The sequence below is a fragment of the Epinephelus moara genome, chromosome 20, assembly GCF_006386435.1.
Source record: "Epinephelus moara isolate mb chromosome 20, YSFRI_EMoa_1.0, whole genome shotgun sequence".
Lineage (NCBI taxonomy): Eukaryota > Metazoa > Chordata > Actinopteri > Perciformes > Serranidae > Epinephelus > Epinephelus moara.
In genome coordinates, this window is record NC_065525.1 from 6,250,334 (window position 1) to 6,264,072 (window position 13,739).

The following is a 13,739-nucleotide window of genomic DNA, read 5'->3' on the forward strand; positions in this document are numbered from 1 at the left end:
GGAGGTAAATCTATACTACTATACAAGCTGTACACTGACTACTTCAAGTTATATCAAAGTGTCATTTCTATAGTGTTGTCCCATGAAAAGATATAATGAAATATTTGCAAAAATGGGAGGGGTGTACTCACTTATGTGAGATACTGTAAGTTTGATTGATTCAACTAACTACTAAAGCACATAAAACATGCAATAATAGCGATAACCAGTTATAACCCATAAGGGTCACAGACAAAATTGTCTTTTGCTAGACACGTTTTTCCCACAAATACAACATGCTAACATTGTTAGCATAAGTCTTTAACATTCTACATTGCATAAATTAGCCTAGTAGCTAGCGGAATTTTTCTCTACTCATATGAAGTCAGGAACAACAGCAACATTTAACAAAGGTCATGTTACAAAATTCAACTGCATTGTAACCCACAAGGTTCACCAATGAAACAATAGTGTTATACAGAACATGTTTTCCGCATATATACAATATGCTAACATTATCAGCATAGGTCTATGACATTTCGTATTGCATAAACTAGCCTAGAGCTAAACTAGCCTAGTTAGCCGTCGTTTCCTCTTCTCATATGAAGCCAGGTTAAATCACACACAAGACTTAAAATGCCATTTTGTGGGGACTTTATTGTCATTACAATTTATAGTTTCTGATGTTTGAAATAAAAGCAAATAAAGCTTTGCTTCTGGTGAGGGAAATGGTTTTCAGTTTACAATAATTAAACAGAAGGTCTATGTCGCTGCAATGTGTAGTTATATTTCTGCGGAGTTGCACGTCAGACTACAGAGGTAGGGCACGTGTCTACACAGAGCCTAGGTCGTAGGTACAGTGTCAATTCAATGTGGAACTATATAACCTGCTTGACTTTGTTCTTTCTAAATAAACAATAAACACTGATGTTCTTTTAATCTGATTTTATCTAACTGGATTTGTGTGTATGTGTATGTGTGCGTCTGTGTGTGTGTGTTCTTTCCTTTCTCCTGTGTCTTGGTTGGCTATAGGCTGTAGAGATCCAGCCAGTTGAATCAGACACAAGGGCAGAGGTACTGATCTGCTGCATGACCTAACACAACCTAACCTTCACCTAACCTTCACCTAACCTACATAAACACACACACACACACACACACACACACACACACACACTGGATACATTTCTGTTGGTTGATTGTTGCCAGTGAAAAGAAAAGTTTAACCTCTGAGTAAAAGAAAGATGTCTCCTATATGATCACAGCTTTATGCTCATTCACACACAGTCTTCGCTCCACAGACACACATGAACATACTGTGTTCATACACACACACACACACACACACACACACATAAAAGGCCAAGACCCACCTGAAGTGGCTGTCAGAAGTGCTTGCAATCATGGGTGCCTCCCAGATGTTTTCTCTCTGTTGGCCTTTCTCCTCTTATTCCTTCAGAGCCCCACTGACTGAGATGCCTGCTCAGATACAGCCATTGTCAGACATTCACCCTGTAAAGGACAGTCTGTTATACAACAAAGGAGCAAATCAAATCATGACTTTGCTGTTACCTTATGAAAGATATTTAGATGCGATTGAACATAGTACTGTATATAGATGTAGACGAAATGTGATATACCTAAAACTCATCTTAAATAAAATGCCATAGAGTATCAGAAGCAGATAACTTCCAGCTACAAAGAAAAATGTGTCCACTTCATCAAAGTTGTCTGAAGAACATTTAAATTTAAATTAGAATTCAGTGAATTCTGAGGGCTTGCCCATAAAGGCTAGTACATTTCTGATACCACACTTTGAACAGACAATATGGTAATTTTTTTGGAATTTGGTGCTGAATCAGACTAAAAAAATAATGTGCTGTTTTGTTTTTTCTATTCACCAGAGTCCTCACATGGAGCTGAGCAAGTACCAGACTCTGCCAGGGAAACTAAAAAGTAAAAAGAGCGAGCTGAGGGCTGAGCTAAACGGTGACAGAGACAGAGATGGAGAGTATTTATCTCCTGTGCAGCTCTCTCCTGTCCACAGCCACGACCAGGACTACACTCTCAGTAAGTTTCTCCGATCAACAGGAGAATAATTACTCTGTTTGATTTCATCTGCTTGCCATACTTTAGAAAGATAATATTGAGTATTTACTGCCTTTTAAAGAAAACGGTTTTAATGAAAAGTGTTGATAGTGAAGTCTGGGACATTGGGCCTCATGCAAGAACCATTTAAACAGGTTTGTTGTTAAGTGGCACATACGACTTATTTAAGAAAATGTATCTCATTCCACTACCTAATAATGCAAATGTAACAAATTTGTGGTTTGCAGTAACGTACAATGCCAACATTGTCTCTGGGGATTGTTTTGGCTACTCGCACTTCAAAACATTTTTCATCCCTGACTGACTAGTCATTTTGACTGAAGGTGCACAAACTACACAACTCATTTCAGACCAGGTGCTCTTGTTACAAGATTATTCCACTTGGAGAAATCCAACACTGGATTAAATTATCACAGTGAATGTGGTGTATTTATCAAACAAAAGAGCGCGGAAGTGATATTCCCAAGTCACAAGGAAGGATGTGATTGAGGAAAGAAACGGAATATCAGTAACATCAGACATAAAGTGAGCACAACATCAATTATCTAGACAACGACATAGTGAACTAAAATAATTTAACAAATATCTAAATATAGAAACAGATTTTTTGAAAAAAATAAAAATGTAATAAATGTCCTGAGTCTTGATTTAATGAAGAAGTTGTGGTGTGTGAAAGGAAATCAAAGCGATCACTGGCTGTGGCTGTAAAGAAGAGATGCTGTCTGTGCTGCCAAGTGACCATCTAGAGTCACACACCCAGCTCTGATCAGCCTACGGTTGGCCTGCCTCTGCTGAGGGTGTCATGTGACAAAAGGCCAAAACGCTCAGGTCACATCGAGGTACACAACTGAAAATGTGTGTGAATAGTAGAAACATCATCCAGTGGTCATCTCCAATAACCACCCCACTCAAGTCAATTGTTGTGCAGAAATGTAGGGACTGGAACACCTGATCCTACTAATCAGTCTGTTCAGGTCTTGAAGCTCTGCTCTGTAAAATTCTTTTTACTCTGGGGTAACTCTTGGCTTTTTGTGAATGAAACAAGCCCACCACAGAACAGAACAGACAGCCTTATACTGTAAAGCAGTTGGGAGACACTGATTACATTTCCCCAATGGGTACCTCCACATGTACCGTCAGTATTCATTAAGATGAAACCATAGACTGTGTGAAAAAAATGGACGATGCCATTGTGACTTCACCTAATGGTTCGCACACTCCTATTTTGAAGCCTCAAGTTTGGCATTTTGGCAGTTTTTTGACAACCAAAACATTACAATTAACTTTCATGAACTGGAAACACACTGAAATAAAGACAGTTACAGCTCTACTCTGTGACTGTGGGGTTACGCCATGGTAACGTTATTTAACCAGTGTTGTTGCTGTGGTAGCGACCTGTCAACAGACGCCACACAAGGTAGACACTACCTTAATTATGCATAACTTCAAGCCTTAATAAAATATAAATGGGTGAGTTATACAAATATTGACCCCCCAATACAGTTGTCATGAAGTCACAAAGACCAAAACCGTTTTTTGTACCAGGATGTAAGCATGATTATTTCTGCTGCAAAGTTGAGCATTTAAAGATAGGGGTCTATAAGGACTGACTCACTTTTGGAGCCAGCCTCAAGTGGCCATTCGAGGAACTGCAGTTTTTGGCACTTCCCCAGTAGCCCTGGAGATTGCCACTCGGATGAAACGAGCAATTTATGACAACTTTGTACAGTTACAGAGGGTTACAGAGTTTGGTGTAATTGACTTGGAACACTCGTACAAGCAAACCTCACAGAAAAAAGAGATGTTTCAGACAAGGACACAAAAATGTTCATGCATGAGGCCCATTGTTCCTGAAAAGCTGCTGCTTTACAAATGTCACTTTCACTGTTTTAAGCACCTCAAATGAACCACCATTCACCTCAGTTGTATAAAATTCTCTGGCAGATTAATTAAAATTACAAAACCACCAATTTACAATTCAAGAATACCCCAGGGGTTAAGTGGAAAAATAAGTAATTGAACGGACCCTTTAATGCTGGGCAAAAAAAAGTATTTCAGTTAACTAACTGTTTAATAACCCTTGAGCTCAACTAACATCAACTAACTTTGCTCCAACTGCTTCCCTCTCTGTGCCCTTTCTCCCTCTCTCCTTCTTTCTGCTTTGCTGTCGGATTGCTCTTTTCTCTGTTTGTGTTCTGGCTGCAGTTCGCTGCAGGAGTGCCAGTGCTCCGGCTTTAGGTACTGTATGCTCACACAGACATTCAAATGTCAGCACTGGGATCTGAGTCATTGGTTAATGTTGTTGTTCTGACTCTGAAGTCATACAAACAAGCTTTTCTGACAAATAAAATTCCTGTCAGTTATCTCATAAACAAAACAAGACTGACAGCCATAGCTCAGAGCCGAGTCAGGGTAGTAACTGAGTAACTGTTTTCACACAGGATCAAGCTCCACTAAAGCCTGGGATTATCAGGACTCCTTCATGACTCAGAGAGCTGTCAAAGATAATGCCCAACTCTCTCGCATCAGCATCCACTGAGACTCACACGCACTCACTTAAAGCTAATAGGCATATAAGCGAACAGCCACCCATGTATCAGCCTACACAAAGCCAGAACTTGAAGCAGGAGGGTAATCAGAGGGCTGTGAGAGGGCGAGGAGTGCAAGCTTAAGGATGTGTGCAGTTCAACTAGCTTAGACATCCAAAGTAAACAAACAAAGATGTAACCTGACATCCCCCTTTGCTCTCACCGCCTCACCCAGCACGCTCTCACTGACAGTCTGGAGCAGGATGTTGCTGAGAAAGAGCAAGTCGAGCAAGTGCTCAAAGTAAACAGGTGTGGAATTAAAAGAATCGTTCCATCAAACAACTCCCCATCACATCACCATATGATGAGTTGGCAATTTGTTTTAGCACCACCTTGGTTAAACTCCTCGAGGAGGTAGCCTCTGGTCAGGTTTCTGAGAGGGATGATTCAGGTTAAAGGGACAGTTCAACCCAAAATCAAAAATAAATATTTCTCCTCTTACGTGTAGTGCTATTTATCAATCTGCATTGTTTTGGTGTGAGTTGCAGAGTCTTGGAGGTATTTGCCATAGAGATGTCTGCCTTCTCTCCAGTAAAATGGAACTAGATGGCACTCAGCTTGCGTTTCTTTAAGCACCAAAAATACATTTAAAAAACTCAACAGCAATGTCTCTTCACAGAAATCATATCCTGGTTATTAAAAATAATCCAAGGACCTTGTTGTGAGCAGTTTCATCAGCTGGTTCTCATTCCCAGGTTTTCAAATTGCGCTGCTTAGTCACACTCTTAACATTTGATACTGAGGCTGAAGACCTCCTTCGGCATCTCTATGAGATATGCCAGGCTTTTTAATTTTAATGTAAACCCATCCACGGTAATATTTGACACCCAGAGCAGCTGATGTAGTGGAAAGAGCGAGGAGTCCATGTAGGGTGGAAAGAAGGACAGGTAGATGGGTCAAACAAAAGTAGACTTTCACCCAGGAAACAGCTGTTTGTGTCCCATGTGAAACCAAAAATCTGTACTTTAAGGTAATTTTGCGTAACTAACATCTGTGTATCACATACCTATGTTACTCACAAAATATAATGCTTTTTCAAAACCTAACCAAGTAGTTTTGTTGCCTCATCATAACCACTGCCATTTTGCAATGTTAATCATGTGTTAAGACGTGTCTCACCTAGAAGACAGCCAGCTATGCATCACATAGAGACACAAAGGGTGCATCATATAGAGACACCGAAGAGTGCCCTGTGCGTTGCTACGTGATGCCATGGGGTCTGACATAGTGTCAGTATTTGACAACCTAGAATGAAAACTTGTTCCACTAGATTACACCTGCGGACTGTATCACCATGTAGAAGGAAGTGTGCATCTACAGCTAACTTACCAACACCATTGAGCTAACTAATGTTACAGCTCAGCTGAGGAGGACACCATTAATGTTTACAACTCACACTGTCAGGAGCACAAGCCTGTCATCCATGTGTAGATGCACGCTTCCTTCTGTGCAGTGATTCGTTTGGCAGGAGTAGTCCGGTAGAAAGAAAACAGTTCCTACATGAAACTGCTCACAACAAGGTCTGTGGATTATCTTGAATAACCAGGTCATGATGTATGCAAAGAGACTTTTGTTGAGTTTTTCAAATGCAATTAAATGCAATTTTTGGCGCTTTGAGCACCTCAAGCTGAGTGTCATCTACTTCAATTTTATTAGAGAGAAGGCAGACATCTCTACGGCCGATATCTCCCAACACTCTAACTCACACAAAACAATCTAGATTGATAAGTAGCGCTACGGGTAAGAAGAAAAATATGTATTTTTGATTTGGGGTGAATTGTCCCTTTAAGAATGAAGAAAGAAAATGAGTGTGGGATGACCTCATTCCTCTTTAGGTCATCCTGTCATCCCAGGTGAGCTCTTACTTACGGCTTGGACACTGAGCAGCTTCAGGGCTAACAAAGAGCCGCCCACACTCTCAGTATCTGTCGGAAAAATATGAGTTTCATGTAAACAAGCAGACTTAATCTTGTCTGAGTTCCTGGCCCAGTTTGGTACCTGCCTGAGGCTCGTAGATTAGCATGTTGCTTCTTTATGTACACACTTAACACATATACAGCTTTTATTTTGGAGATAAAGAGGGTGTGACTAATCCTTGCTTCTGCTTTATTTCTGCCTGCTTTCTTCTCACTTTGATAACCTCCTCTGCCTCAGGATCTCCCGGAAAACATGACCTCTATGATGTTGGTGGGTATTTCATCTCAACAGTGTGTAACTCTGTTAACATCCTGTTGAGATCGGTCAGCATGACATGAGTGATAAATAATATGCCCAGGGTGAAATGTACTTCTTTGTAGTGCAAGTGTATATAGCATAGAAGAAGAATCGTTAAGGCTTCATGGAAAACACCAAGTGTCCAAAACAAATCTTGAATGTATGAATTTAGAATGACTGCCTGTAGTTTCTGTATGATTTCCATCACGTTGTGAGTGATAAGAAACGATTACCAGTTGTAGCACGTTTGTTGCATTGGTATGCAATTTTTAAGCTGGGACAGCTCAAACAAACATTATTGGTGCCATTTTTCATTTACAACTACTGATCTGATACTCTGGTACTCATGGGCAACTATTAAAGCTTCATCAGTTGATTAATTTTTGGAAACTTGGCCCCAGCAAAACAAGCTAACAATGTTGCTCTGGCTAACACGTTAGCAAACAGTTTCCCATTTCCATATCCATCAGATATGGAAATGTTATATTGATATGGATATTTGCATCCATTTAGAATTGTCTTTGTGTCCACCCGATGAATGTAAATCCAATATTAGTAATTTTTGCTCTGTTTTAGGTCTCCACCACCTCTTTAGCTGCTAAATGCTCCATTATGTTCCATCAAATTTCTCTTTACTTTGCTGAAAGGCAGTGTCAGTTATTTTTTTCACCTTGTATATTAGTTATGTTGTCTCTGTTGAAAATGTCTGTAGGTGCTTTTTTATACAGATGATATTGTGCTGTATTTCTTTCTGGAGGATTGTGTCTATTTTGCAGACAACTTTTGACTCGATCCAGCGCTCACTTCAAGAGCTTAAATTCCAGTGAAATTCCGGTTCTTTTTTGATATACATGTTTTTCGAGAAAAAAAAACTACTTCCCTGTCAGTACTTGACCATGATGACACTATCTATATGCACACTGCCGCTACCTCCCTTGAAACAGCTCGTTTGTGACTCAGAAATGTGTTTCATTACTGGTGATCATTTTACAGTGCATCATTGGAATCTTTATCACGCAGTGGACTGGCCACCCCTGACTGCTAGGAGAACACAGCATTTGCTCCTGTATGGTTATAAAGCCATCTTACAGAAGCTACCTAATTACCCTGCATCTCTTATTACAAGGAGTTGTAATCAGTACCAGACAAGATCTCAGGATTTGCTAGCTCATGAAGTTCCTAAAGTCAAAACCAAACTGAAAAAAACTGCTTTTAATCACTGTGCACGTAGAGCCTGGAATGGGTTTCAAGAAACCAGCAGGTTAAATGCCTTTCAGTCTCTTTAGGCAAGTTCAAGATTTGTTAAATGAATTCGATGCAATTTTAAAATTATTGTATGTATGACCATGGTCTCCATGGGTCTCCCGCAGGTCTCCTATGGCTAAATAAATGAAATTACTGTTATTTAATTCTTGTATTTTTGTTTTGCAGGGCATCCGGAGAAGCTCGAGGAGTGTGTTCTGTCAGACCAGTCCCCACTGTCCTCTGGAGTGGACTCTGGACAGCAGTCCCCTGTCTCACCAGAGAACAGGAAGACTCACAGAGGCATCAAGAAACTCTGGGGGAAGTAAGTTTTAAAGATATACTGTATATGTGCAAATACAGTACAGTATTAACAAAATCCTCTGCTGTTTACTTTTATGCAGCCACAGTATCTCGGTCTGTTTTCCTTTTTCCATTTTTCCTTGTCACACTCACCGCATTGCGTTGTCCCCAGGATCCGTCGCAGTCAGTCAGGTAGTCCTGCCCAGGTTCATGACCCCGAACTAGGAGAGTTCAAGAGGGGAGGATTCAGAGCCACAGCTGGACCGAGATTGGCCCGTTCAGGGAACACACGGTATAAATACACAATTATACCTCCATGTACTGCCAGAGGAAGAGACTCTGTACTGAAGATACTGTGGTTGTCAGTTTCCGATCGCAGCTGAATAGCCTGCATAACCATTAAAATTCACACCACAGGTTATATCTCATATCTCTGATTATAATAAGATTGTAATGGAGCACTGGTAGACTACTGTTTACTGGTTTGGGTCATTTGGCAAAATGGTACTGTTACATACATTGTACTGTCTTCCTACTTGGACCAAGCCTTTGAGTTCAAAAACAAAGTTTACATTATTCTTTTTATGACGTCTACTGTCACTCAATTTCTTTCCTCCAGGTTTGATTCAGTTTGTTTCAATTTAAAATGGAGAAATACTGCAGATATTCAATGGGCACTCTCAACTGCTTTACAGCAACAGAACCAAACACAATCCTAAATGTGATGGATTCCCATCTCACTGAAGTTTCACATATCAGCAAAGGGATTTTCATATTTTCATGGACTTGATTAGTGGAGTTGTTTTGCTGTAACATTATTTGTGTTAGAAGTGAGTAACGTTATGGCAAACTTCCACAACAGACATACATGAAGACATGCTGGACTCTGCACTACTGCATTTATAAAGTAGAGCATGGATTAATTGGTGGAGGTTTTTTCCCGGTAGTAAAGTTGTGTGTTATAAGTTAGTATGGCAAAGAATAACACATCAAGTAAAGGAGCTGAAATATACCAAGACTTCACTGTGGTCCTCTTTGTATCACAAAATATCACACACCTCTCAAATTTGCTGAAGCCCATCACTGTAAAACTGTTTGTGGTTCCAGCTCCATGAGTCTCATTTCAAACAGGTTTCTGTGTTCAATGTTAATCTTTATTCTTTTCTTCTCCATGTCAGAGACCTGAAGATGCCTTTTAGTAAGTGGAGCACAGAGCAGGTGTGTGACTGGCTCGAGGAAATTGGACTCGGTCAGTACGGCATCCTGGCTTGTCAGTGGGTCTCCAATGGTGATACGCTACTGTCTGCCACCCCACAAGACTTGGAGAAGGTACACACAGACACACACACACACCTACTACTCTATATAGAACATGTTTGATAAAATGGTGCCTCTGAGCCATCTGTCTGGTTCAGTGGGTTTACCTGACAAAATAATCTTCCATTCAGCCTGTCAAATATTTGTCAGTTCTACCTGTCTCATAATTGTTGCTGTCTGTCGGTCTATTTGGCATTTAGCAATGCCTGTCTCTGCTTTTCAACCTGCCTGTTAGTTTCGCCTTCAACACTGTCACATTGTCCACCTCAGACCCCCCGAACCTCTCTGTCTCTCTCATCACGATTATTTTAATTAGATTGTTCACTCTAATGGTGGTACAGTATATCCTCTCTTTCTGTAAAGTCATCTGTAAGATTGAAGTAACAGTGACAAGATGAAGTAAGTTATTTCTCTCACTGTGTCTCCAGGATCTAGCAATGAAGAATCCGCTCCACAGGAAGAAGCTGCAGTTAGCCATCAAGACGATCAGCAGCAAGCAGCCTGAGAAGTCTGCAGAGCTCGATTACATCTGGGTCACTCGTACGCACTCAAACCACACACTGATATCAAACACTCACTCAGAGAAGCTCATTCTGAAGCTCCCTTACATTCCTTACATTAACACTGATATTTTATGTTCCAAAGGTTGGCTTGATGACATCGGACTTCCTCAGTACAAAGACCAGTTTAATGAAGGAAGAGTGGATGGGCAGATGCTGCAGTACCTCACTGTGGTGAGTTTGTTTCTAATGATGTGAAGGCTAAGCGGCACACTACTGTAAAGTTAAAGCTGGGTTCATGGTATTCTAGAGAAGTAAAATCTGGGAGTGTGTGTTATTTTTTGGATTATTTAAAGCATTTGTTTTTTCTTGGTCCGGATTATAATCGACACACTAGAACCATGAATGCGAAGACCAGATGCTCACCCTCTCTTTCCCTTGTTGTAATTGTGCTCATCTCTCCATCTTCTATCCATCTCAGAACGACTTGTTATTCCTTAAAGTAACCAGCCAGCTGCATCACCTCAGCATTAAGTGCGCCATTCATGTTCTTCATGTCAACAAGTTCAACCCCAACTGCCTCAAACGCAGGCCTAGCAATGAGGTAAGTAGATGTGTGTGTTTGTGTGACCATAATGATAAAACAGATATACTTAACTTGCTCTGCCAGGGGGCGTTTCTGGGATTTGAGGACATTCAGGCTTAGCCTGGACCTCTGTTATGAAGGTCCAGGGAATCCTCCCCTGGCACTTTAATTTATTTATTCATTTATTTTTTTTATAAACAAGGTCTATTTTAATGTATTTTTTATGCGCTCTAGGACCTGATTTATATTCAAAGTACAAAAAAATCCCAGTGGGATTTAATTTGTTTTCATTATGAATTGCAAAATGTTCAGCCAGCAACCCAGCACCCTGTTGGGCTGTACATGTAAATTGAGTATCACTGGTTTAAAAGAGCAGTGTTCAGGATCTGTGCGCCACATAACTGAGCAAACTCCTACTTCCCATGCGTGAAAAATCACCAAACTTTGCACAAAGGTCCAGTCCCATGCCAGATTTGCTCATCTGCAAACACAAGCCAATAGTCCTGATGGTGGCGCTACAGCAAGTGTCTAAAGTTTAAAACTTTGAAAATTCACAACAAATCGACCATATGTGCTACAGATTTGCAACTTTCACCAAACTGTAGCCCCAATACTGAAGAAACTTTTGTACCTTTAAACCTATTAAAAATTATGAAGTTCATCACTGTTTTTTTTCAAAAAACTGTAAAACTTCTTAAACCTATCTCCTCCCACAATTTTTGCTCAGTTGACACAACTTCTTAAACCTATCTCCTCCCACAATTTTTGCTCAGTTGACACCAAACTTGCTACAGAGCATCGTCAGACCGTCCTCCAAAAAATGTCCTCACAGATTTTTGATTTATCAAAAATTGAGCCTACAGTGCATCAAGATGTTTGACTGTGAACAGTACTGTAAACATATATTTATAAATTCTTGCTAATTAAGTTTTTAAGAGTACATTGTTTTTTAGGAAAATCCTGCATAGTAGACCATTATGAAAACATTTGCATGGTTTGAAAAATGGGTGAAATGTGTGATTTAAAGTCTAATTAGATAATAACACTCACATGTTTCAGAGCCAGTTTGCTCCCAGTGAGGTGGTCCAGTGGTCCAACCACCGAGTCATGGAGTGGCTGAGATCGGTGGATCTGGCAGAGTACGCACCAAACCTGAGAGGCAGCGGCGTACACGGAGGGCTGGTGGTGAGTGCATCTAATTACACAGTTCATGAGACAGAAAAACAAAATGCTACAGAAAACATCTTAAATGTGTTTCTCCTCTCGTAGATGCTGGAACCTCGGTTTAACTCAGACACGCTGGCCATGCTGCTGAACATTCCTCCTCAGAAAACACTGCTGAGACGCCACCTAACCACCAACTTCAACAACCTGGTGGGAGCACAAGCTCATCAGGAGAAGAGGGAGTACACCGAGGCAGCAGGGTACTCCCCACTTAACATCACAGCTAAAGTTAAGGTAAGATAACACAAGTACAGGCACCATTATAAAGCTTGAAGTAGAAGAGGAAGTACTCAGAGGCAACAATGCTGCATGAAGAGAACACACGCCTCTTTTCCTGCATGTGTGAGAGAAAGCACCTTAATCCGAGGTGAAACCTTGGTGTGTCAGCTCACTTTAAGCTCTGAGCCCTTCAGTGTTTTTAAGCCTGTGAGAGCAGAGTAAACCCGCAACTGCACTGCTCCTCCTCACAGCTTTAAGACCCAGCCATCAGCCACAGCCTCAGCTCTAAGTCCCTCTGCACTCTGCTGAGAAAAAACTGGAGGAATAATCCATCCTAAAACACAATACTTTTGACCAATTCACGACCTTGGACATTTAGATCTTAAATATTTCAAGCATTTCTGTGGGCACTAAAAAAACCCCCACAAAAATAGATTTATTTGTGTGTGTGTGGATTTCCTTCCTGAGGACCAACCAGCTACCAAGTGGCATCCTTTAGTTCTTTGTGATAATATCACAGTGGCTTTAGTCAGCAGGAGCAAGCTTAGAGGACACATCTCTAAAAGCCAGTGGGGCCTGGGATCACTTATTCCTCACATGTACTGAATGCAACACTTAAGTGTGGATAGAAGAAAACCCTGCATACAGATGTGATGTTTAGAAAGCACAGAACAAAAGAGCTCCTTTCACCTGCCAGTAACACACACCTTGTATGTCAAGAGTGCTGTATCTCAGATATATAAACTTGAAATTTCTTTTTCTCTTAACATAGTACAGATTGTCGCTTATATTCCTCTTCCATTGAAATTTTAATTATTTATACAATCATATCTCACAACTATGTTAATATCTAACCTGTAACATATACATATATATCTATACATGTTTACACACAGACAGTATATGTGGTATGTGCATTGATAGTGTAATAGGGCTGTACCCATTGTCTTTTTTTTTTTTTTTTACAATCAAAGCTTTTATTGAGGTTTTCAAATGAAGCTTTGAAAGTCTGTCATCATGTTTTATGACCTCATCACCCTAAAAAGAGATTTTTTTTAAATCCTTAAGCATAGTAGGCCGTAAGGTGAATCAGAAAAAGTCTCACAGAAACTGATTTCCGCTCCGACATCTGGGGACTACACGATCTTTACTTCACAAAAAAGATCGATACATGTTCAGCTAATCAGCGGGAGTTCGTAGCTCATAACCCCGCAAGAGTCCTGTGATCGGGGTCGTAATTCGGCACTTGTTCCGTCTGAGCGTAATGATCAGTTCCGCCTGAGCGTAATGATCAGTTCCGCCTGAGCGTAATGAGATTTGGTCAAAGAGCATGGATACCAAGAGGCGAAGCTCAATAGAACGCCCCATAGCAACAGACTCGCCCATGGTTTCATCCTACCGCCGCCATTTTGGACTGTCAGCAGACCGCAGCAGACCCGCTTGCATACAAATACACAC

The 13,739-nt window shown here is 40.7% G+C and overlaps 1 protein-coding gene across 9 annotated transcripts in view; it reads left to right on the top strand.

Annotated features, from left to right (window-relative positions):
- ppfibp2b (PPFIA binding protein 2b) overlaps positions 1-13,739 on the top strand; it is a 147,020-nt gene that overhangs the window by 116,089 nt on the left and 17,192 nt on the right. For 6 of the 9 annotated variants that reach the window (XM_050072203.1, XM_050072206.1, XM_050072207.1 and 3 more), the window contains 11 exons: positions 1,884-2,049; positions 4,294-4,326; positions 6,831-6,863; positions 8,322-8,457; positions 8,608-8,727; positions 9,614-9,764; positions 10,181-10,292; positions 10,398-10,486; positions 10,734-10,856; positions 11,898-12,023; positions 12,108-12,296. In XM_050072203.1, coding sequence (XP_049928160.1) covers positions 1,884-2,049; positions 4,294-4,326; positions 6,831-6,863; positions 8,322-8,457; positions 8,608-8,727; positions 9,614-9,764; positions 10,181-10,292; positions 10,398-10,486; positions 10,734-10,856; positions 11,898-12,023; positions 12,108-12,296 — 1,278 coding nt within the window. Of the gene's footprint in view, positions 1-1,011; positions 1,054-1,883; positions 2,050-4,293; positions 4,327-6,830; positions 6,864-8,321; positions 8,458-8,607; positions 8,728-9,613; positions 9,765-10,180; positions 10,293-10,397; positions 10,487-10,733; positions 10,857-11,897; positions 12,024-12,107; positions 12,297-13,739 lie in introns of all 9 variants that reach the window. The other 3 variants (XM_050072211.1, XM_050072204.1, XM_050072205.1) reach the window with 3 other exon arrangements.